The 20,579-nt window shown below is 45.3% G+C and overlaps 5 protein-coding genes and 2 non-coding genes across 13 annotated transcripts; 5 read left to right on the forward strand and 2 right to left on the reverse strand.

Moving 5' to 3' along the window:
• Nucleotides 1-32: 32 nt before the first annotated feature.
• On the reverse strand, nt 33-4,125 carry nedd1 (NEDD1 gamma-tubulin ring complex targeting factor). 3 transcript variants are annotated; one of them, XM_058076481.1, is made up of 16 exons: nt 3,875-4,125; nt 3,229-3,373; nt 2,749-2,843; nt 2,566-2,682; nt 2,354-2,494; nt 2,062-2,291; nt 1,777-1,978; nt 1,582-1,702; nt 1,390-1,527; nt 1,276-1,326; nt 1,133-1,213; nt 928-1,055; nt 678-861; nt 481-610; nt 349-415; nt 33-286 (listed from the first exon to the last, which is right to left on the reverse strand). In XM_058076481.1, the coding sequence occupies exons 2-16, from the start codon at nt 3,362-3,364 to the stop codon at nt 182-184; spliced, it is 1,926 nt and encodes a 641-aa protein (XP_057932464.1). In that variant the 5' UTR covers nt 3,365-3,373; nt 3,875-4,125; the 3' UTR covers nt 33-181. The 3 variants fall into 3 exon arrangements, with proteins under 3 accessions (XP_057932464.1, XP_057932463.1, XP_057932465.1); XM_058076480.1 differs by having other exon boundaries at nt 928-1,067; nt 3,875-4,121; XM_058076482.1 differs by having other exon boundaries at nt 928-1,067; nt 1,390-1,512; nt 3,875-4,116.
• Nucleotides 4,126-4,625: 500 nt separating this feature from the next.
• Nucleotides 4,626-6,154, forward strand: pclaf (PCNA clamp associated factor). The gene is made up of 4 exons (XM_058076484.1): nt 4,626-4,812; nt 5,364-5,456; nt 5,538-5,724; nt 5,959-6,154. Exons 1-4 carry the CDS (start codon nt 4,767-4,769, stop codon nt 5,999-6,001), a joined length of 369 nt encoding a protein of 122 aa, XP_057932467.1. The 5' UTR covers nt 4,626-4,766; the 3' UTR covers nt 6,002-6,154.
• Nucleotides 6,155-6,547: 393 nt separating this feature from the next.
• LOC131131284 (L-fucose kinase) lies at nt 6,548-15,896 on the forward strand. Of its 4 annotated transcripts, none has more exons than XM_058075868.1 (24): nt 6,548-6,677; nt 6,789-6,904; nt 7,087-7,238; nt 7,316-7,366; nt 8,093-8,218; nt 8,301-8,373; nt 8,486-8,583; nt 8,662-8,742; nt 8,837-8,956; nt 9,018-9,189; nt 9,262-9,368; nt 9,432-9,533; nt 9,618-9,791; nt 11,502-11,575; nt 11,669-12,024; nt 12,085-12,319; nt 12,402-12,568; nt 12,677-12,904; nt 12,989-13,132; nt 13,198-13,317; nt 13,379-13,566; nt 13,660-13,759; nt 14,588-14,811; nt 14,889-15,896. In XM_058075868.1, the coding sequence occupies exons 2-24, from the start codon at nt 6,823-6,825 to the stop codon at nt 14,958-14,960; spliced, it is 3,246 nt and encodes a 1,081-aa protein (XP_057931851.1). In that variant the 5' UTR covers nt 6,548-6,677; nt 6,789-6,822; the 3' UTR covers nt 14,961-15,896. The 4 variants fall into 4 exon arrangements, with proteins under 4 accessions (XP_057931851.1, XP_057931850.1, XP_057931852.1 ...); XM_058075867.1 differs by having other exon boundaries at nt 6,548-6,671; XM_058075869.1 differs by having other exon boundaries at nt 6,560-6,677; nt 6,786-6,904.
• Nucleotides 14,392-16,756, reverse strand: commd9 (COMM domain containing 9). Its single transcript, XM_058075875.1, has 6 exons — nt 16,646-16,756; nt 16,072-16,188; nt 15,716-15,855; nt 15,606-15,640; nt 15,439-15,542; nt 14,392-15,364 (listed from the first exon to the last, which is right to left on the reverse strand). The coding sequence occupies exons 1-6, from the start codon at nt 16,697-16,699 to the stop codon at nt 15,227-15,229; spliced, it is 588 nt and encodes a 195-aa protein (XP_057931858.1). The 5' UTR covers nt 16,700-16,756; the 3' UTR covers nt 14,392-15,226.
• A 169-nt stretch (nt 16,757-16,925) lies between these two features.
• On the forward strand, nt 16,926-20,053 carry zgc:114188 (40S ribosomal protein S17-like). Of its 2 annotated transcripts, none has more exons than XM_058075877.1 (5): nt 16,926-17,090; nt 17,644-17,795; nt 18,009-18,114; nt 19,702-19,767; nt 19,877-20,053. In XM_058075877.1, exons 1-5 carry the CDS (start codon nt 17,088-17,090, stop codon nt 19,970-19,972), a joined length of 423 nt encoding a protein of 140 aa, XP_057931860.1. In that variant the 5' UTR covers nt 16,926-17,087; the 3' UTR covers nt 19,973-20,053. The 2 variants fall into 2 exon arrangements, with proteins under 2 accessions (XP_057931860.1, XP_057931862.1); XM_058075879.1 differs by having other exon boundaries at nt 16,927-17,090; nt 19,942-20,053.
• On the forward strand, nt 17,828-17,955 carry LOC131131738 (small nucleolar RNA SNORA71). Its single transcript, XR_009130242.1, has one exon. It is a non-coding gene; the product is annotated as a small nucleolar RNA SNORA71 (small nucleolar RNA).
• On the forward strand, nt 19,285-19,412 carry LOC131131750 (small nucleolar RNA SNORA71). The gene has a single exon (XR_009130254.1). It is a non-coding gene; the product is annotated as a small nucleolar RNA SNORA71 (small nucleolar RNA).
• Nucleotides 20,054-20,579: the final 526 nt, after the last annotated feature.

The raw sequence follows: 20,579 nt of genomic DNA on the forward strand, positions 1-20,579 counted from the left end.
GTGTTACAGCTGACGATCACATGATGAAAATATGAGGCTGCATCACTTTTATTTCAGGTAACAAACATAGATTTTGTCATGACTCATCACGGTTATCTCTCAAAGTTTCCAGTCTTTCCACATCAATGTCCAGCTTCAACAGGTCCACCAGGTTTCCCTTGTAGCCACGCTGACCTGCCCATCAGAAGTTGGTCCTGAGGCGGCGGTTTTCCTCTTTCAGGCGCTCGATCTCCTCCACCAGAGACTCATTCAGCGAGTACTTTTCGATCAGGCCGTGGATCTCATTCTGAAAAGATGCAATGTCAATGTGACTCCACCCGTGATAATTTAATCATGACAACTCCTTACCAGCTGGATGTAAAACTGGCGAATCATCTCCACCTGCAAGTTGACAATATCTTGGTGGCATGCATCTCTGTGGAGAAGGCAGGACATGGTCACATGATGCATGAAGCACAAGGTCAAAGTTCATTGACTGACCTGAAGTCCTCCAAGGTCTCGTGGATCATGTTCTGGATGAAGTGGATCTGCAGGGAGGTGAGGGGAGGGGCTCCGCCTTGCACTGCCACCTGAGCAATGTTGGCAGTGAGAGACGCTGCTGCGGACGCACCTGAAGACACCGGGTAGAACATCACATCAGATGCCGCAATGATGCTTCGTCCACTGCCATGCCTTACCTGCAGCAAGGGTAGGCGGAACGCTGTGGAAAGGCGAGTCATAATCGAGCTGCGCTTGAATGCAATTGGCTCTCCTGAGGCTTGGCTCTGGAGTGAAGAAAGGTGGAGCCGGCTGGCTGAGATTGGTCTGCTGTGATGAGGTGGGCGGAGTCTGATCATCTGCCTCCAGACTGGAGTTACTGGTCTGTCAGTAGAGAAGCGTTCTGTTATTTCACCTCATTCATAGTAAGCCAAGGTCAGATGTCAGAACCTTTCTGAGGTCACACGCTTCAGCGGGCTCCTCCTCCTTGATGGTGGGCGTCTGTGAGATGGACAGTGGACTGTAACATCGATCCGTTGACAACAGCGGTGTTTTCCGGAGTGAGCTGGGACCAGATTCTGAAACACAAGCTGTCTTGTTTCCATGACAACATGTTCCATCCCATAAACAACACAAGTTTTCCTTTCTGTCTGACCTTCTCTGACGGGAGAGAAGATGTCCAGACTGACGCGGCCTGACGCCTTGGGCCCTTCTCCTTCTCTGATTGACATTGTTACTATGGAAACAGCAGCATTAGCAACACAGCAGCACAAGGCCTTGTCATGAGGATGGACGTACTGTGAGCCGGTCCAAATGTCTCCTCAGCATTGGCCAGCTGGGTGCCTGCATCTGCACCGAATTGACACGCGATTAAAAACATCACTTCAAAAAAGTGTAGAGCAGGGATCAGACCTTCTCGGGCAGGGGAGAACAGGTCCAGACTGTTTTGTCCAATCCCGCTGAACTTCACAGGAGCAGGCTCTGCCCCTTTCTGCCCGTCCGGCTCTTGATTGGCAGCCTCTTCATCAGTGCCCCCTGTTGGGAAAAAAGCTGTTTGTAGATTAGCTCCACCTCAAAGTATCTTGTGGACCAATTAGGACTGACCTGCACTAGTCTGCATTTGAGGGGAGAAGTTAATGGTGGGGGCAGAGGCAATATGGCTGGCGGTCACTTTGGAGGAGGATCTCTTTGTGTTGGAGACCCTGGATGATGTCATTTTGCTGGACTGAGAGGAGGAGGACGATACATGTTGAATTTACTTTTGACTTGTCATGGTGTCACGTGTGAGCTGGCACCTACCTTATGTCTGCTGCTGTTATTCTGGAAACGCAGAGAGGTGACAGAAGTCTTGTGTGCAATGGTGATCCTGTTGGGGGCGCTGATGTTCCTCAGGTCATACTGGAAAATTTTACCATGAGTGGACCCAACAACCAAACCAGAACCGTCAGGAGTGAAGTCCACCGAAGTCAGCGGACTCTCCACACGTATGGACCGCAGCAAACTGCACCCACAAAAACATGTTAAGTATGAGCTTTCTCATGACGCTGTACCAATTTCTTCCACAAGGATACCAAGAGTTCTCACATCTTGCTGGCTGTGTCGTAGCATATAATTTTTTTGTCCAGACCCACACTGACAACCAGCAACTCAGCAGTCGGAGAAAAGGCAATTCCCGAGCCCGGCGCTTTATGTGCAGTGTCAAAGACGTGCAGCTCCTTCTGCGTGTTTGCATCCCACAGGACCACTGTGCCGCTGTCTGAGACGCTGCCTAGCAGGGAGCGTTTCAGTGTGGACAGACGCAGGTCGTGGATGGGCTGAGGACCAAACATCCGTTCACAGGACATGAAGAAGAAGGTGGTTTTGCTTTGTGACAAACCTGCTGGCTGCCATGCCCAAAGGCTTTGGTGGACATGTTGGTTGTGAGACTGTGGAGGACAAGATCTCCACTCGTAGATCCTGACACAATACAGCTGTCATTGGCATTAAAGGACACACACGTCACCTCCTCTTTGTGCTCCTGTATAAACACACACACACAATGATGTCATGTGACGGTGTCAGCTGACATAGATGGAAGTCATGTGCTACCTTGAGGGAACGCTGCAGTCTCTTGGTCTTCAGGTCCCAGATGTGGACACAGTGGTCCAGACCTCCACTGACCACAAACTGTGAAGACGTGCTGAGACACACACGTGTTTGTCTTTTCTGAAAGGACATCATATGTATAAAATAAAGTCAACAAATGGTAGTGTCTTATTGTGTCATCCTCACCCCCTCGGCCAGTTCCACCAGTGGAACAGGTGACGACTTCAGGCTGGAAAGGACCACTTTGTCACCACTGCTGCTGGCACTGACTAAATACTGGTCTAGATCACAATGTCAAGGTTCAAAGAAAAGAGACAAAATAATCCACATGGCACTTCAGTGGTTGGCCACTCAGGAGATCATGAAGACCTGGGTTTGAATATCCGCTTGGGCATCTCTGTGTGGAATTTGCAGTTTACCCGTTCATGTGTGTTTTCTTTGGGTACTCTGGCTTGCTCCCACATTCCAAAAACATGTATATTGGGTTAATTGTCCATAGGTATGAAAGTGAGTGTGAATGGTTTGTCTAAATGTGCTCTGTGATCAGTCCAGGGTGTACCCCGCCGCTCACACAAAGATAGCTGGGATAGGCTCCCGCAACCCTAGTGAGGATAAGCAACAGACAAAATGGATGGATATACATAAAAGGAGTTGATCTAAGGATACTGTTGGTGGTCCAACAAGCTTGGGCCACCGGGTGGCTGTTGCTGTGCGGGTTGAAGTGCTCCAGTGGCGCCATGGAAGCTGCATCCCAGATCTTGACAGAGTCCCCTGTGGACACCAGGCGGGTGATGTCGTCCATGACAACCACCTGCACATAAACTTGATGAACCCAACTTGCTTGAACATTGTAAGTACAACAGAGTCTCACATGTAAAAGATTTTACTAGCTGGGGACATTATATCTCAAATCATAATAGGTCAAATATTGTCATGAGTGAAAAGATATGCTCGACCTTGACAAGTTAAGATAGTAAGAAAAAAGTTAGACTTAAGTATCCGATTTAATTGTACGTCTTAGACTAATGTCATCATAAACTTAAACAATATCATTTCACCACTAAACTGGCGATAGTAAACACTTTAGGGAAGACAAAAAGACAACTAACTTACAAACTCAAAGCTAACGGGAACTATGCTAACACAGTATCGGCTAATTTAGCTAACTACTAGCAACAACAGTAGACAAATCGGCGAATGTTAAAAGTTACCCATCAATCGCATATACCACTTAAACAACACACAATGCAGACCGAGTGATCAATCAATCCCCAAAGTTCCATACAGATGAGTTTAAAAGTATAAAACCTACCTTTGAAGAGTTTAAGGCAACAACTAGTTGACAATTTGTTGTCAAATATGCGGAGTGCAGCTGCCGCCAATACGGGCAGGCAGGAGGGACAAACTTAATTCGTGCAACACACCCATAGACAGCCTTTTATAGCGTTTGAACCAAGGACACTACAGTTCATATGGAAGTACTAAAATGACCGCAAATGAATGTCACGGAGTGTAGTATGGTATTGATCATAAAGTCCGCCAAGATGGTGCGCAAGAAAGGTGGCAGGGCTAGGCGTACAATTGTGTACAATGGATTCCTGAGCTCTGATAAATGTAATTTTTGCTCACCATCATGGCGGCCAAATCCAACAACAACAGTTGCGCCGCACATCCAGTGTATATTGATATGAACGGCATGCTTGTTTTGGTATCTTGCTTAAAATAAATATCGGTATTTTAATATTGTATATCGCTCGGCACCTACATCAAATAGGCATTCAATATCATACAGCTTAAAGTTAGAAAATGTAGAAAAAAATTATTCTGTGCTGGAATAATATATTTGACTAATCATTGTACGCAAAGTAGACACTTAATTAGGTACACCGATACAGTACAGCTTGGTCTGATGCGAATGTATTCAATATAAGGAACACGGTGATCTATAACAACTTATTATTTATACAAAGTAATATCCTTGTGGCCTTGACGAAAGCGTGCAGGTTTACGGTGTTACCCGTTTTGACAGTTAGAGGGCAGCACAGGGCCAGTCTGCATTGAAAGACACCAACAAAGAAGAAATCTCCCTCCCCATCCGCTCTTCTTGTTAAAGAGAGGCGGGAGAGTCCATCTGCCCGATAACTTTTACTTGGACGTACTCATTGGCTTTTTTCTGCTCAAAAAGTTTCACATCTGGATTAAAAATGGTGCGCACCAAAGCTGACAGTGTGCCCGCATCGTACAGGAAAGGTAAAGAGCAGTATTTTAAATACGGACGTATTTAAAGTAGTGGGAACAGCAGCAGCAGTAGTAGTGACGTTGTTTGTTGATTCAGACTATAGATGCGTCAGTAGTTTGTTTGTGTAACAGCGGGAATTAATTGTGTTGATTTCCAAACTAATGTAATTACGCGATCGATTTAAATGGAAAGAATTCTTTTTGAAATCTCCCGACTTTTGGAACAATAGCCTCCCGCCAAAACCGCGCCTTCAACAAATTCTGAACAGGATCATAAATTATGTTGTTATAGTAATGTATACGGATCGTTATATCAATACGCTAGTGTGAGGAGTTTGTTGGAATTGTTGTCTATGTGATCTGGCGCCATTTTTTGACATGGCTGAAGAGCACCAAACTACTTGATTTAATCGTCACTCTTAAACAAAATACCCTGTCCGTCCTCAAGTTAGTTATGCGTACAAATGGCTAAGCCTTTTCGAACTGAAAAGGGTGTTTCAGTATGTGGTAAAGAAAGTGAAGAAAGTGCACAGACATTGTCTAACATGTCATTATGCTTGTAGCGGTTGCAGCTTCTGCACCCAGGAAGTCACTGGGCGCCAGTTCAGCCAACGCGTCCTCCGCCGCCTCCTCCTCCAGCCAGTCGTCCACTCCTGGTCAGCCTCTGTTCACACAGCACACTGATGCAAGGTGTCACATACTCAGATTGTTTTTTTAATTATTATTTTGTCCCACAGTAAAAAACAAGTATGCTGGAGGGAACCCTGTGTGCCCACGACCCACTCCCACATGGCAGAAGGGCATCGGGGACTTTTTTGGTGGTCCAGGAAGGAAGCCTGAGAAGGAGAACCAGAGACCCCAGCCATCTAATGAGGATGACGATGAAGAGGCCGGAGGCAGCGGAATGTCCAAAGCCAGCAGGAAGTATGTTTGTTAGCGTGTGTGTGTGTTTACTAGTTTGAATCATTTATTTCTCTAAAATGATCATGTTATTTCGTGTTGTAAATGTAAAGCTGCCATTTGTTTAACCGGAGATGCATCTGTTTGATGTGTTGACAGGGAGGAAAATAAAAGGTTCGGTTTAATCAGAACAGGAGTCATGGACTGAGTTTGCTCTGGAAAGTTTTGTGTGTAACCAATGTATTTTTGTATGTGCAGGTCCAGGCCGCTGCCTGCTGAAGAAGAGGAGGAAGAAGATTAAGGATAACTAAATTCTGCTTTTTTTAAAATAACTGTAAATGTGTATATACATTACTGAATTACATGTATAGTTCATTGCTACAACTTTTTTTTTTTATTTTAATTTTGGTGTGATTTAGCAGTGAGATGTTTGCCTTTTCACGTGATCATTTGCATCTTGTTGATGTCAATAAAAATTTAAATGAATTTTACTTTGTAATTTCTTTGACATGTATGTAATCAGTAACTTTCATATGGAAGTAATTACTTTTTAACATATTCAGACAACTGTTTCTCACTATTTCCAAAGCGCCGCAAAACTTAAATTTTCTTTGTTGCAGCAGTTTATATAATATTACAATACACCCAGGATACAGTAAGTGTTCTACATTGAATTGAAGTAATTTGACTTAGTCCGGACAAAATATAAATCAATTAACCCTTTTCAGAAATAAAAGTCTCTTTAAAACAAAACCTATTTGGTCTTTAAGTCCTGTGGAGCGGTTTTGTCTTTTCCCAGGTAGGCACCGCCCGGTGGAGACGTGCTGACAACCACAAACAAGCTCCACTGGAAGAAGTACGGAAGTCTGAGCAGTCCAAAATCACCTAGCGAGAGTTTCAAAGGGACAAGAAGCCCCCGGGATTTTGTCGTCTTTTACCTGAAAGAGGGGCCAACGACTAAATATGAAGAGGCAAATGTTGTATAGTATAATACTTTCAAATGTCAATTATAAAGTCTTAGCCCAATGGATATGCTGTTCGGAATGAGCCATGCTAGCTTGCTAAGGGTTGTGGTTGGTTCGCAGCAGCTGCTAGCGGAGGTCTCGGCGCCTTCTTAGCTGAATGAAGAAGATGTCTGGCTTCACCTGGTCTGTGGTGGTCCTCACCTGTCAACACAAAGACAGCGTGTACGCCTTCCAGAGAGGTAAACTCACCTCTCTAGTGGCCTCTTAATACCTGCACTTACACCAGGCTGCCTACCGGTGGCGCTATGACACCAACTTGCTTGAATCCTTAAAAAAATAAAAAGTTTAACATTTTACATAATTGAAGATTTGTGTTCAGAAAAAGCGATGCATACTAATATGAATAACTGTTTGTTGTCAGAGCTGGAGCTAAGGCAGCAGCGTGGTTCCTTGTGTCACAGTACCTTGGTTCTCACTGTGCAGGACCATCAAGAGCCCTTGGGCAGTGGGGGAGCGACGCTTAACGCCCTGCTGGTGGCGGCCGAACACCTGAGCAGCCGAGCAGGACACACTGTAGGAGCGACACGTTGTAGTTGTAGAATACTGCACTACTGTCTGTCCATGTGATCCTACTCCACTTCCTCCTCCAGGTGGTGACAGCTGACGTGCTGGATGAATCTCACATCCTCATCCTCCACACTGTGAGTCCAAAAATGAAGACAAAGATCTTCTCTTTGACTGGAGCGCTCTGGTGTTCTTAAGAGCATTCTTAGAAGAGGCAATTTCGTAGCAGTCTTGGCATTAGCACGTGGCCTCTTGGTCTTCTTATATTACAACATTTGACGGGGAAATACGCAGTCTGAGACGAAACACTTATTTATTCTTAATAAAGGACTACTCGTCATGAAATCAGCAGGCACCTAATCAGTCAGGCAGTAGCATAGACTGACCTTTTCATCTGAAAATGTTGACCTCCAAATTGCTATATACTGCATTTCTGTGTGCTAGTAGCCATTTCCACACAGTCCCAATTCTCTCAATATAGCCAGAGGTCATCTTGACCAAAAGCTGGTTGACCCAGCATTTCACCCACTCATTTTGTTTGCTCTCAACACAAAAGCTATTCGGTGGCAACATAACGACAATCTCCATGTCATTTTGGGCTCATAATCTGTTAGAAAAGATATATCGAGATAAGTGTCTTCCGCCTTCCTTATTTTGTTGTTGTTGCATGTTTGTCACACTTGTTTGGAATCGCCGTTGCAGCTTCTGCACCAATTTTTTTGGAATCGGTGCACAATGGCAAAAATGTTGTTTTCTCACAGGCTGTGAAATGAGCTTGCCGGCTGGTCGGATGGCATTCTTGGGCCAGATTTGGTCCACGGGCCACTAGTTGAATCACTGTCCTAATAGTTTTCTCTGTCCAGGGTCGGGATTTTCCTTGGAGTTCATGCAGCCGAGCCTTCTCCTGGCTGCCGCTGGAGAAATCTGCTCAGAAGGTCCAGGCGCCGGTCTGCTGTCTGGACCTGCTGCTTGACTGCCTCACAAACCAGGTTCTGCTTGGTCCTGGTCTGGATTGTTACATTGAATAACTTGTGTGTCACACTGAGGGGACATTAACTCTTCTTTGGGCAGGTGTGTCCTGGTTCTCCTCCTGGCGTTTGGGTTTGCAGCACCGACATGATTCTCAGCATCCCCCCAGACTTTAGTGAGTGGACCACCACCACTGCTGCCGCATACACGCTCACCCTCAAAACCAGCAGGAGGCAGATACTGTAATCCCTATTATTACATTGCATATGTTTCAATGTGTGTGTTAGAGTTGTCCTGGGACAGCTTTTCTGGTGTCCGTGCTCTGGCGCTCCCTGGCAATGTGTCCTATGCTGTCAATCATGGAGTCTACTTGTGTGACCAGCAGGTAACACAAACATTTCTAGATGTGTGGTTCCTTCTGATAGATGATTTAAAGGCTGCATCAGCTTGTTTATGTATTCAGGGTCACATCAGGGACATCATTTACAAGGGAAGCAAGGAGCAGATCCAGCAAGCAGTAATGCATGATGGAAACGTGCCTCTGGTGACAAGCTTCTCCTCACAGTGTCAAGTGTCACGTAACATCAGAGACACTTTTTAAAGACTGTGTGTGCGTGTATGTGTGTGTGAGAGATTAGGTGTCAGGTCCAGTCTTCTTCAGCAGAATGGTCGCAGAGAAACTTCTACAAGCTCACGTCACGCCTCCTCTGAACGGCTGCACCTACTTGGGCCTGGACTCAGGCGCTCCACCCCTCCAGGTAGTCTCTCCTCTTGCTCGGTCTTCATATAGGTGGCTCATTTGCAGTGTTGGTTCTTCAGATCTCGCTCTTCCTGGACGTGTTGAAGTGTCTTTGCTCGGATCAGACTGAGGAGCAGTTTGTGGGCCAGAACAAGAAGGTCTGCACTTCTGCTGGCGAGCCACAGGGAGTTGCGGTGAGGAGCGGCAGGCTTGAGCTGTGGAGGATCCTGAGAGGGACGCCGCTCAGCATGGGTGAGCACGATCACGCCCACTCATGACACATGATGTCTTCTTTGAGGTCCTCATGTCTCGGCTTCCTGTCAGTGTACGTTCCAGGTGGTCGCTATGATTACATGTGTCTGTCCGGGAAACGACATGTCAACCGGCTGACCTGTGACTGGACACATGGACACGCCCTCTCCCACATCCAGGTGATCTACATGTCCGCCAATCAGGTCCTCGGCCTCTTAACGCCTTTCTCCTCATCCTTTCAGTTGGACAGTAGCGTGAGCAAGGGAGGGCGAGTAATCAACAGTGTTTTGGAGGGAGATGTTGCCCTGGAGACAGGGGCAGTGGTGCAACACTGCCATCTGCAGGTGAGGAGGTCACATATTAATGAAATAAGCGAACATTACATAGATAAATTCATGTATGTCATATTTCACTCCTGATACCACCAGGGTCCTCTGCGCATCCTGTCTGGTTGTTTATTATCAGGTCTTGAGGAGTCCACGTCCACTTGGATTAGACAACTGATGCCAGTCAATGACATCATCATTCAGGGACATCGCATTGAACTCGGGGACTTGAAGTTGAAGGTCTACACAGTGATGGGAGGACTGGACGACCTGGAGGTACTAATCACACATGTCAATCAGATGTCCTATTACGTTTCATCACCACCTGTCATGCCCCATTATGTCTCATCATATCCTATCATTTCCTTTTATCATTTCCTTTCCATCATGTCCCAATGTGTCCTATTATGTCTCATCTCGTCCCAACATTTCCTAGTTCTGTCAAGTTTTGTCATGTGCCATCACATCTCATTATGTCCCGCAAGTTCATATATTACGTGCGGAGTTCCCCAGGAGTCAATACTGGGGCCAAAATTGTTCAACTTGTACATCAATGATATCTCCAAAGTAACGAAAGACTTAAAGCTGGTATTATGTGCGGATGATACCACTGCTTTTTGTTCTGTAGGGAGTACAGACAACATCATTAGAAAATTAGAGAAGATTAGAAATTAGATTAGAAATTAGAGAAGAAATGGTCACACTAAAAAGATGGTTTGATGATAATAGATTGTCCTTGAACCTAAGTAAAACTAAAATCATGCTGTTTTGTAACAGCAGAAAGGACACACACCAACAAATACAAATAGATGGTGTGGACATTGAAAGGGTGAAAGAAAATACATTTCTGGGGATCACAATAGATGAAAATATGAGCCGGAAACCTCATATTACAAATATGCAACATAAGGTGGCCAGAAATATTTCAGTATTGAACAAAGCAAAATTTGTTCTCAATCAGAAATCACTCCACACTCTTTATTGCTCTCTGGTTCTACCATATCTTACTTACTGTGTGGAAATATGGGCTAATAACTATAAAAGCAATCTTCACTCGCGAAATGTACTGCAAAAAAGGTCAGTAAGGATAATTCATAATGCCGCCTACAGAGAACATACTAACTCCTTATTTCTAAAATCACAAATACTTCAACTTGCTGATATAGTTCATCTTCAAACAGCTAAAATAATGCATAAGGCTAAAAACAACCAATTACCTAAAAATGTCATCCAATACTTCTCTACAAGAGAGGAGAAATATGATCTCAGGGAAGAACTAAATGAAACACTTCTATGCTAGGACTATGTTAAAAAGCCATAGCATTTCAGTATGTGGAATCAAACTATGGAATGGATTGAGTAAGGAAATAAAACAATGCACAACGATGAGCCAATTCAAGAAACAATACAAGCAGTTGATGTTTGCTAAATACAAGGATGAAGAGTCTTGAACCAGTCATGATGTGCTATATATATCACTATATTGACACTTACTATGGTACCCATTATGGCATTGGATGCTCATATCACCTTGTACTTCGGTACGAGGTGCATTATTAAAAAAACAAAACAAAAAAAAACCTTAAACTATATTATGGAAAGCAGGAAGTGAACAAATGTAACAGTTACTGATTGTAAAAGTACCAGATGGAGGGGTAGGATTTAATTAGCTTTGCTTCTTCCTACTCCTTTTGGACATGTGGAACTGTGAACTGATTATGGGATGCACTCAATTGTAATCTGATGCATGTTCAAATGAAATAAAACCATTACCATTATGTCTCAGGTCCGCTCACTTCTAATATCGCATCATGTCTCAAGTCAACATGTTCTTTCATGTCCTATTTTGTCATACCAGATAATTTCCTACTATGTACCACCACGTTTCATCATGTCCTATTATGTCTCATGACATAATAAGACAGAGCTCCTTGCTTCTCCTGCATTTTGGACTGCACTGATCTTGGTCCCTGTTTTGCTTGTCAGCTGTGCTGCAATGATGATGGTTCCTCCTTCCTCAATGTGAAATGGAGTGTTTTCTTCAACAGGACAAGCGTACAGTAGGACCTCGACCTTTGTTTCCCATGTAAAATGTATTGAGTGCCATCTAAAGCCAACACGCCCATACAGAAAGTGATGTCATTTTGTCTCAGGCCAGAGGACTTGTGGTTCCCAGGAAACCCGCGCTCCCTCCTCGAGGCTCGCCTCTTCCCGGTTCTGCACCCTCGAGGAGGGCTTGTCGACATGGCGGGTGGCGTGGCCTGGCTCCTGGGCGGAGAGGGCTGCGTGCACAGGTGGAGGGAGGCGTGGAGGCTTTCATTGAAGGAGGTGCTGTCACTCACCCACCAGGAGGCGGAGCTCCAGTGGAGGGAGCAATTGCTCTTCCTGGCGGGAAGGAGGCAGGTGACGGACGCCCTGACCAGTCGCAGTGACGCCTGCCTGCTGCCTTGCTTCAGGGCGGCCGTGCTGGGTGGGCAGCAGGGGGCGCTGTTGGACACGCTGGACAACAGTGAGTCATGATGATGATGATGATGATGAAAGCGTTGTCATTCATGATAAAATCTGTCAGTTGCAGCAGGAAGAACTGAACAGGGCGCGGACGCAGGGGCCCAGCTGGGTGTGGCAGCTCGTTGCCTCTCCTGCATTGCTGATGTGCTGGTGTGCATGGCCGAAGGTACAGCGGGGCTCAGGAGCGGGCCAGCGGCTAATAAGGCCTGGAGCTCCGCCTACTTCCTGCTGGAAAACGGTGATCTAAGGGGCGGCGTTAAGGCTCTGGCTGCACAGAGAGCTCAGTGGCTCAGCAGGTGCGCATCAGTAGCAGCGGTAGGTCTGCTGTAAATAATGGTGTTAAACAGCCATTGTCTGACGTGCCCCCCCCCCCTACAGGCCGGACCTGCTGGTGCGGGCCGCACGTCACTATGAAGGTGCAGCCCAGGTGCTGCTGCGTCAGGCTGTGATGTCATCACAGAAGTTCATCTCCATTGGCCAGAGTGAAGTCCTACCTATTGATCTGTGGCACGAAGTGGAGTGTCCAGCCCGACTGGACCTTGCTGGTGAGCTCAATTGATTATTTACTTTTGAAGGAAGCTCCATAAGCAGATCATAAAATAGTTGATCATCAGGAATGAAAGCCAAACACTGATAATCTGTTTGTGCTCCAGGCGGCTGGAGCGACACTCCCCCCATCGCTTTTGAGCATGGTGGTTCGGTGACCAATGTGGCTGTGAAGGTTGATGGCAGGCGTCCGATTGGAGCCCGGGCGCGTCGCATCAGAGAACCTCGCCTCCTGCTGGTCAGCCACACTGGGGGGCGGGACTCTGGTGTTTCCACTGAGACTGTGTGCGCAAGCCTTGATGACCTGAAGGACTACTGTCAGCCGCATGCACCCGGTACACCATTCACATATGTGCAGGAACACAATCGACTAATCAGAACTCAGACAGGTAATGTGATTGCGTTCCTTTGTGTGGCAGGAGCGCTGCTGAAGGCCGTGTGCGTGTGCAGCCGTCTGGTGTCGCTACCCTCCCAGCATCCTCTGGGGCATCAGCTGCTTCAGCGGTGGGGTGGAGGGGTGGAGCTTCACAGCTGGTCAGCGCTGCCCACCGGTTCGGGACTCGGTGAGACCACGAGCACCATGAGGATGAGAGGCAGCAAGTTAGCTGATGACTCATTCAACTTGTAGGTACCAGCAGCATCCTGGCAGGGGCACTGTTGGCCGCCATATACAGATGCACAGGTCAAACATATGACAGCGATGCGCTCATCCATGGCGTCTTGCACCTGGAGCAAGTCCTCACTACAGGTAGGTTTGTGCATTTGCACACTCGTGCTTGTTCCGCTTGATTCAACTTTGTCCTGTGGAGGCGGGGGCTGGCAGGACCAGGTGGGAGGTCTTGTAGGAGGACTGAAAGTCGGCCGGTCCAAACCCAATCTGCCACTTCATGTGCACGTTGAGAGTCTATGCCCCCCAGAAGACTTCCTGCTGTCTCTGGAGCAGCGGCTCCTGCTGGTGTACACTGGAAAAACTAGGCTGGCTCGCAACCTGCTGCAGGTACTGCACTCCCGACATAATGTGCACATTGAGCTGGAGATTGTCTAATGTAAAGTACACTAAAATGTCTGTCCTGTGTTTGTGTGAGTATAGGACGTGGTGCGCAGCTGGTACAGTCGTCTTCCTGCGATGGTCCACAACGCTCAGCAGCTGGTGTCCAACTCAGAGGAATGTGCCCAAGCTTGCTTAGATGGTGAGCAGTGTGTGTGTATTCTATATTGTCAAGAAACAGATGTGTGGGTGCATGCATGTCACCATGACTATACAGCAGGGGTCTCAAACACGTGGCCCGTGGGCCAACGCAGGACACTAGTTTGAGGCCCCTGCCTTGATATGAAAGTTTAATGTTAGTGTGGCCCGCGCAAGTTTGATATGGATGCTGTATGGTATCATGTACCCAGAAAAAAATATTACGTTTGATTAATGTTCATGTTAAAAATTAAATAACTGTTAATAGTTATCCTCCCCATCCATGTGGAAGTGGTAAGTTTTTGGCTATTTAAGTTTAAAGGAAATAACTTGAAGGCTACCGTTTAGGTCGCTAGCTCTCTAGTTTGCGAGTTAGCATGTGTCTCAAGAAGAGTATAAATGTGACTATAGTCGTGTTTTGTCATGTCTACAGGGCTCTAATAATGCTTTGTTCATTTTAATCTGAAAAAAAATAATTTGTCTACCCAGCAACTATATGTGGTTTCTTAAGTTTTTATTATTTGCCATTTTATTATTATTATTATATTTAGTACTGATTGATTGATTTTCTTTATTCTTGATTTATTTATTTCTCATCTTATTTTGTGTAGAAAAATAAAAATTAAGATATTTGAGAACAGTGGAATGTTTTATCAGAGCTTTTCTTGTAGAAAATTGGAACCAAAGCGAAGTTTTTTTTAATTTTTTTTTGGAAAACCTGATGCGGCCCAGTCTCACCCAGACCCGAGCTCCAGTGGCCCTCAAGTAAATTGAGTTTGAGACCCCTGCTATACAGTGTATCATATGTAGATGTCACGCATGCTCCCGCTAGGTTCCTTGTCAAAACTGGGTTGCTGCTTGGACCGTTCATGGCACCACAAAAAGCTGATGGCGCCTGGCTGTGAACCGGCATCAGTTCGTGTCATGATGGACGCCCTGCGCCCGTTGGTCATGGGTCAGAGCCTGGTTGGCGCAGGGGGTGGCGGCTTCCTCTGCCTGTTGACCCGCCAGCCTAGACAACAGCAGGCAGTGCTTCAGGTCCTCAACAACACACCGGTAAGGACAAAAGCCAAGTCGTTACAATTGGAATTATAAAAAAAATTAAATTTGTTGCTTTGTTGCATGCTTCACAGGGTCTGGGAAACTTCAGTGTTCATACAGTGGAGCTGGACATGGATGGTATCACAGTACTAACATCCTCCTGAACACTCACACACATCTTGACACACAGTTAAGTGGGGCGAAGCAGTTATAGGCTGTTTTTTTTTTGGTTTGTGGGCAGAGTTAATGTAATCTAATGACAATGTAATCTAGTAATTTTGTTATATACAGTAATTTTGTTATATAATTAGTAATGGAATTGTAATAATAAAAAATGTGACAATAATGTGGTTATTTTGCGTTAGTCAACATGAGGCTGGACCATGGTGATGATGTAACCACCTAGGGTGGCCAGTCTCTCAAGAAGCTTTCATTTGCCAGCGACCACAGACAGTTGGTCCCGGATACGTCCTAGTCCATCCAGCATGGTGTCCACGGTCTCTCTGCTCAGCTCCACTGTTTCCACGGTAACAGACTGACTTCCCTCGGAAGAACACGGATTCTCTGTCTGTGAAACAGCACACCAAATCATGAAGCATGCGTCGTTCACATGACCAATGTGGAGGGCACATTTGCAGACACCTTGAACTGGACCAGGCAAGTCGGGATGCACATGCGGCTGACAGAATCCGAGCTTGTCACCATGTCGACCCTCCAGTCCAGTTGTTTGAGCTGAGGGAGTGAGACTATACACACACAATTGAAGTGCACAACAGTTCATGATGATGATGATGACAAAGCCAACTCACTCTGATTGCTGACAGCTTCTGTTTTCCATGCCGCACTGAAACGCATCACATAGACATGCGTGACATCACTTCAGGTCAAAAGAAAAGAAGAGGAGCCTGACGGCGCTGACCTGTTCTCCAGAAGGATCTTTGTAAGCAGGTTCTTCAGGCTGGAGTGGAATGACTCAGGGAAAAGATGGAGGATCTGTTCGGGGGAGCTCAGGTTGTGGAAGACCACGTGTTGCGAGAGGACGTGGAGGGACTGGACCAACTGGATGACAGACACACACACTGACTATATAACTTTCACTTTTGCATCTCACAAAAAGTGGTCCATGTAAAGTATCTGCAATGTCACTTATTTATAAATTACTGGCTACCAATATATGGAGAAAATTTTTTCTGCCAAAACTATTTGCCGGCTGTGAATGTGTGTATGTGAAGGATCCACTGTACATGTGCGTGAAAGTTGCAGGTGTGTAATCACCTGTGCAGCCTGAGCTTCAGGAATGGAGAGTGTGTTGGCTGTGCTCTGAGTCAGTGGGCGATTAAGACCTCGATGACTTGCCATACAAACATCCTTTACGGCATCTTTGGAAGGGGCCTAAACGCATACACACAGTAGTTTGTTTTTAACGTTAAGATTTTGTTACATTGCTGACAGCATGATAATTCCATGTTACTATGCTAATATGTTCAATTACTCTTACTAGATGAGCTGATAATGGAGAAAGAGCCTTAATGAACACATTTGACAAGGTTAGGCCTGACAGGTTAATACAATGCAAAGACACTCGTTCACCAGTATAAACAATATTTCAGGGACATAATTGAAAACAATAATAATTAGATAATAATCGCCCATAAATTAAGAATCAAATAAAAATGACTTGAAAATTGATCAAAATCTAAATCCAAGTTTACAGCTTGTGTTATAGCCTGTTTCACGGCTGCTAGAGGGCTAATCACGTGAACGAAACACAGAAAACAGTGGCACAAAACAACCTCCAAGCATTGTGCATTAAGAAATATAGTAGTTTCATTTTAAGTCATATCAAAACCTTAAGAAGAAGCTGCAAGTTGTCGAAATGTTCGCTTGTTAGCGTGGCAGCCATGTTGGTAGTCACATGACAACTTGACGGTTGTTTGGGGGGGATTCATTTCCGCTAGACAGACCACGGTTGCACAATACTGCCCTCTTTAGACGTTTTAGTGTCATAACACGGTTGAGCGTAAAGTGCCAGCAATAACAGTTACATTTCAAATTCTCTGCGGAATTTTTGTACTAACTCTGTATTTGTTGTGTTTTGATTGTAGTTATGGCATTTTGTTGATTTAAACTTTAAACGTAAGACATATAGTAATTTATATTTACATTTGTCATTACGACCTCCAACCAAAAGATGGCGTAAAACAAATGGCTCGTCCTAGCCTCAAGTTCCGCCTGAGCATTAAAACTTCCACCGGAAGTGCACTGGTCCTCTTTTACCAGGCTGAGCCAACATGGTGGGTATTTCTAGACGTGCTTTCCAAAGCTATCCGACCTAATCCTGCCATCAGACAGGGTCATACCACCCGGTTTTATCAATGGTGGTGGCGTTAGAATTTACTCGACTCAATCTTTGCTTTATTGGCGGAAGATGACGTCCCCAAAGTTTGTAATGTATGACTTTGTTTAGGTCAGTCGCCGCTAATGGAGGCGAAGTGACAGTCAATGAACTGCTGCGTTTAATGTGTTTGTAGTTTGACGTACTGAAATGCAAGTGAACAACACGCACGGTTACATTAAGAGCATGTGTGTATTTTCAATGAAGTGCCAGGACGTATTATTTGAGGATAAACGGAAGATGAGCTAGCAGCTAATGCTAGCTAGCTAATACCACAGCCCACTGGCGAATGAGTGGGGCTGCTTATGAAAACGTGTTTACTCTTATTGAAATTTGTAAATGTGTACAATTGAACTGCTGCATCTTTTGAAAACTCATATTCATTATCATGGTTTTATGTAGTCTCCAACAAACATAAGATGGATGTAATTTGAGTTTTTGTTTGTCTGTAGGGACGTGTCAGGACCAAGACGGTGAAAAAGGCCGCAAGGGTCATCATCGAGAAATATTATACACGACTGGGAAATGACTTTCATGCCAACAAGAGGGTGTGTGAGGAGATCGCCATTATTCCCAGCAAGAAGCTCCGCAACAAGATAGCCGGGTGAGTTTCATGGGTTTATATGTGTGGTGCCACCCTGTATCGAAAATGATCATGGCATCTTTGTTGTCAGGTCATTGATACTACAGGAAGATCAAGTTGAGAGCCTTTCCCGTGTTTGGAGGAATTGTTAGTTCCTATCAGACCCTGATGCTCTCAGACACTTGTCCTAAAATGTTTGAATGAAGCGCTGACGTGTACAATCAATCCTTGCAGCTATGTCACACATCTGATGAAGCGCATCCAGAGAGGCCCCGTCAGAGGAATCTCCATCAAACTGCAGGAGGAGGAGCGAGAGAGGAGGGACAACTATGTTCCTGAGGTCAGTGAATGCATCATCTTGTGCTGATAATGGCAGCCTGTTGCTGCTTAAACACCTGCAAAATGGGTGGATCAGCACCGCACTGGTATATCAGGCATTTATTTACACCGCTGATGTAGAATCGGTGTGCAACACATTGATTAGTTCATCCCAATAACAAGGATGAAGGGTGCTAACGAGCAAAATTCTCAGTTTAATGACAATAATTGAATTCTCATTAAGAAACTAAATGTCTTGTGGGCACTAGGCCTGGCCATATGTATGCATGTTTGTTTTCTTTGTCCATTGACCCTAAACAGGCAGGAAGAGGATTCACTCTGTGCATTGATTTCAGCACCTTGGAGCATTTGTTCCAAATGAGTGAGGCCTTTTTTTCCTGTCATGGCAAGTCACTAGCCATGACAGGCCTTGCTTTGATTCATTGTGTACGAGGTGGCAGGAGGGCGACATGTTGGGTGGTCAAAACACAGCGAATGGTGAGAGGGCCAGGAGAAATGCAAAAAAATAAATACAAATACAAAAAATACAAAAAAATACAAATACAAAAAAGTGGAAATAGTGGTAGAATCCACAGTAAATTGTGGCAGAAAATGCGCTGCTAATAGCGGCAGTGCATTTGTTTGCATTTTGGTAGTTTCAGTCTCCTTGTTTAGCCAGCCAGCATCACTAAAGCCAGAATGATGATGCTGGAACATAACGAGCCCTCAGTCTCTGCGTAGTGTGGTGTCATCTGGATTGGCTGCTGGGCCGCTGTATTTTGAAGACCGGGTAATATTATCTACAGAAGTCGTTCCCTCACTAGGCCTGGACTACAGTTATTGTTGCGGGGATCTCGCAAGGGAAGTGCCACCACAAAATCACAACACAAATTGATGTATGACCTTGTCAAATGATTACTCCAACCCCAAGTGTTTTGCACGCCCATTATTTCATTCTATCTGGCAGCTCTGGGATTATTCAGGTGTCACTTATATGTAGTGTGTGGGAAGCCATTGTTTTCAAACTGCATTGTCAAAAGAAATCTTTAATGATTAAAAACAAGGTAACCATAAAGCAACATGCAAACCTCTTAAGGGTTTGCTCCCTTAGCAGTAGTGACTGTCATTACTACTCAGGCACTTCCACGTTCTTATATTCCCAAACTGGGGCATGTTGGTGTTGCCTGTCCATTCCTGTATCGAAAGTGATCATGGTGTACACATCGCCAGGTCATCGATATTACAGGAAGATCAAGTTGAGAGCCTTTCCCGTGTCTGGAGGAATTGTTGCTTCCTATCAGACCCTGATGCTCTCAGACACTTGTCCTAAAATGTTTGAATGAAGCGGAAATATACCAGCGTTCCCCGTGTATACAGGACCACCACTTCCTTCCTGTTTGACCCTGGAGCTTGCAGACTTGGTATCTCGTTCATAAATGCACGTCAACAGCAACAAACATACCAAGGGGTGTCTTGTTGTGTGTGTTTGGGGGGAGGGGGGCAAACCTCATTATATCACACTTTGGCCGATAAACCAATATTTTATAGGTCAGAAAAGTGGAAAAAGCATAATAGGTCCCCTTTAACAAAGTGCTGTTTGTGCCTGTAGGTGTCAGCTTTGGATCAGGAGCTGATTGAAGTTGATCCTGACACCAAGGAGATGCTCAAGCTGCTGGTGAGTCTACCATCACATTTCCTGTATCGAAAATTATCATGGCGTGTTGCGTCGCCAGGTCATTGATAGTACAGGAAGAGAAAGTCGCCAGCCTTTCCCATGTCTGCAGGACTCTACCATTTCCTGTTTGATCGCACTCATCAAACAGACTCGCTCATGTTTGTTTGCCACCAGGACTTTGGCGGTCTGTCCAATCTGCAGGTGACTCAGCAAACGGTCGGCATGAACTTCAAGCAGCCTCGAGGAGTTTAAATATTCTTCTAATAAAAACCCTGTGGAAACACAACATATGTTTGGACTTTTTTTCTTCGACAACTTTCATGTTAAACGTTTGACCGCACTCACTGCTGTTTTGAATTCATTGAATTACTACCGTGGCTAATGGAACATTTCATTCTGTGAAATGCAAACATTCCCTCGTCTTCCAGTGTTCACAATTTCAAAGACTGGAGATGGAGGTTCCAAAGACTACGTTCAGAGGACAGAGTCAACGCTCACAAGAAGGATCTAGGACATGGGTGTCAAACTCGTGCCATGGAGGGCTGAGACACTTCAGGTTTTCTTTCCAGCCGGTCACTGAAGCAGGTGATTTTAATGATTACCCCTCCTTTGGTTTGAGGGAAGGAGCTCGTCAATTAAATCACCTGCTGGAGAAACTGGTTGGAAAGAAAACCTGCAGTGCTTCGGCCCTCTGTCGACATGTGATCTAGGAGAACGTAAATGGGAGTGTGTACTGTAACCAGTGTTTAATTAGTTGTAGTTAGTGGTAATTAGTTGACTGTTGGGAATATATGACTATGATCAGAAGGTAG

The sequence above is a fragment of the Doryrhamphus excisus genome, chromosome 6, assembly GCF_030265055.1.
Source record: "Doryrhamphus excisus isolate RoL2022-K1 chromosome 6, RoL_Dexc_1.0, whole genome shotgun sequence".
Classification (NCBI taxonomy): Eukaryota; Metazoa; Chordata; class Actinopteri; order Syngnathiformes; family Syngnathidae; genus Doryrhamphus; species Doryrhamphus excisus.

What these genes read in the sequence shown, in the direction of transcription:
- zgc:114188 (XM_058075877.1), top strand. An exon ending in GGGACAACTATGTTCCTGAG is followed by an intron (nt 18,115 to 19,701) that starts GTCAGTGAATGC and finishes TTGTGCCTGTAG; the next exon opens with GTGTCAGCTTTGGATCAGGA. An exon ending in AGGAGATGCTCAAGCTGCTG is followed by an intron (nt 19,768 to 19,876) that starts GTGAGTCTACCA and finishes CCATGTCTGCAG; the next exon opens with GACTCTACCATTTCCTGTTT.
- commd9 (XM_058075875.1), bottom strand. Translation starts at nt 16,699, where the DNA reads ATGGCTGCCACGCTAACAAGCGAACATTTCGACAACTTGCAGCTTCTT. An exon ending in CTGAAGCTCAGGCTGCACAG is followed by an intron (nt 15,856 to 16,071) that starts GTGATTACACAC and finishes TCTGTCATCCAG; the next exon opens with TTGGTCCAGTCCCTCCACGT. An exon ending in CTTGCCTGGTCCAGTTCAAG is followed by an intron (nt 15,365 to 15,438) that starts GTGTCTGCAAAT and finishes GCTGTTTCACAG; the next exon opens with ACAGAGAATCCGTGTTCTTC.
- pclaf (XM_058076484.1), top strand. Translation starts at nt 4,767, where the DNA reads ATGGTGCGCACCAAAGCTGACAGTGTGCCCGCATCGTACAGGAAAG. An exon ending in CAGCCAGTCGTCCACTCCTG is followed by an intron (nt 5,457 to 5,537) that starts GTCAGCCTCTGT and finishes TTTGTCCCACAG; the next exon opens with TAAAAAACAAGTATGCTGGA. An exon ending in ATGTCCAAAGCCAGCAGGAA is followed by an intron (nt 5,725 to 5,958) that starts GTATGTTTGTTA and finishes TTGTATGTGCAG; the next exon opens with GTCCAGGCCGCTGCCTGCTG.
- nedd1 (XM_058076480.1), bottom strand. Translation starts at nt 3,364, where the DNA reads ATGGACGACATCACCCGCCTGGTGTCCACAGGGGACTCTGTCAAGATC. An exon ending in TGGTGGAACTGGCCGAGGGG is followed by an intron (nt 2,683 to 2,748) that starts GTGAGGATGACA and finishes ATGTCCTTTCAG; the next exon opens with AAAAGACAAACACGTGTGTG. An exon ending in GACATTTGGACCGGCTCACA is followed by an intron (nt 1,214 to 1,275) that starts GTACGTCCATCC and finishes CTGTTTCCATAG; the next exon opens with TAACAATGTCAATCAGAGAA.
- LOC131131284 (XM_058075868.1), top strand. Translation starts at nt 6,823, where the DNA reads ATGAAGAAGATGTCTGGCTTCACCTGGTCTGTGGTGGTCCTCACCTGT. An exon ending in AGGGACGCCGCTCAGCATGG is followed by an intron (nt 9,190 to 9,261) that starts GTGAGCACGATC and finishes GCTTCCTGTCAG; the next exon opens with TGTACGTTCCAGGTGGTCGC. An exon ending in TGCCCAAGCTTGCTTAGATG is followed by an intron (nt 13,760 to 14,587) that starts GTGAGCAGTGTG and finishes TGCTCCCGCTAG; the next exon opens with GTTCCTTGTCAAAACTGGGT.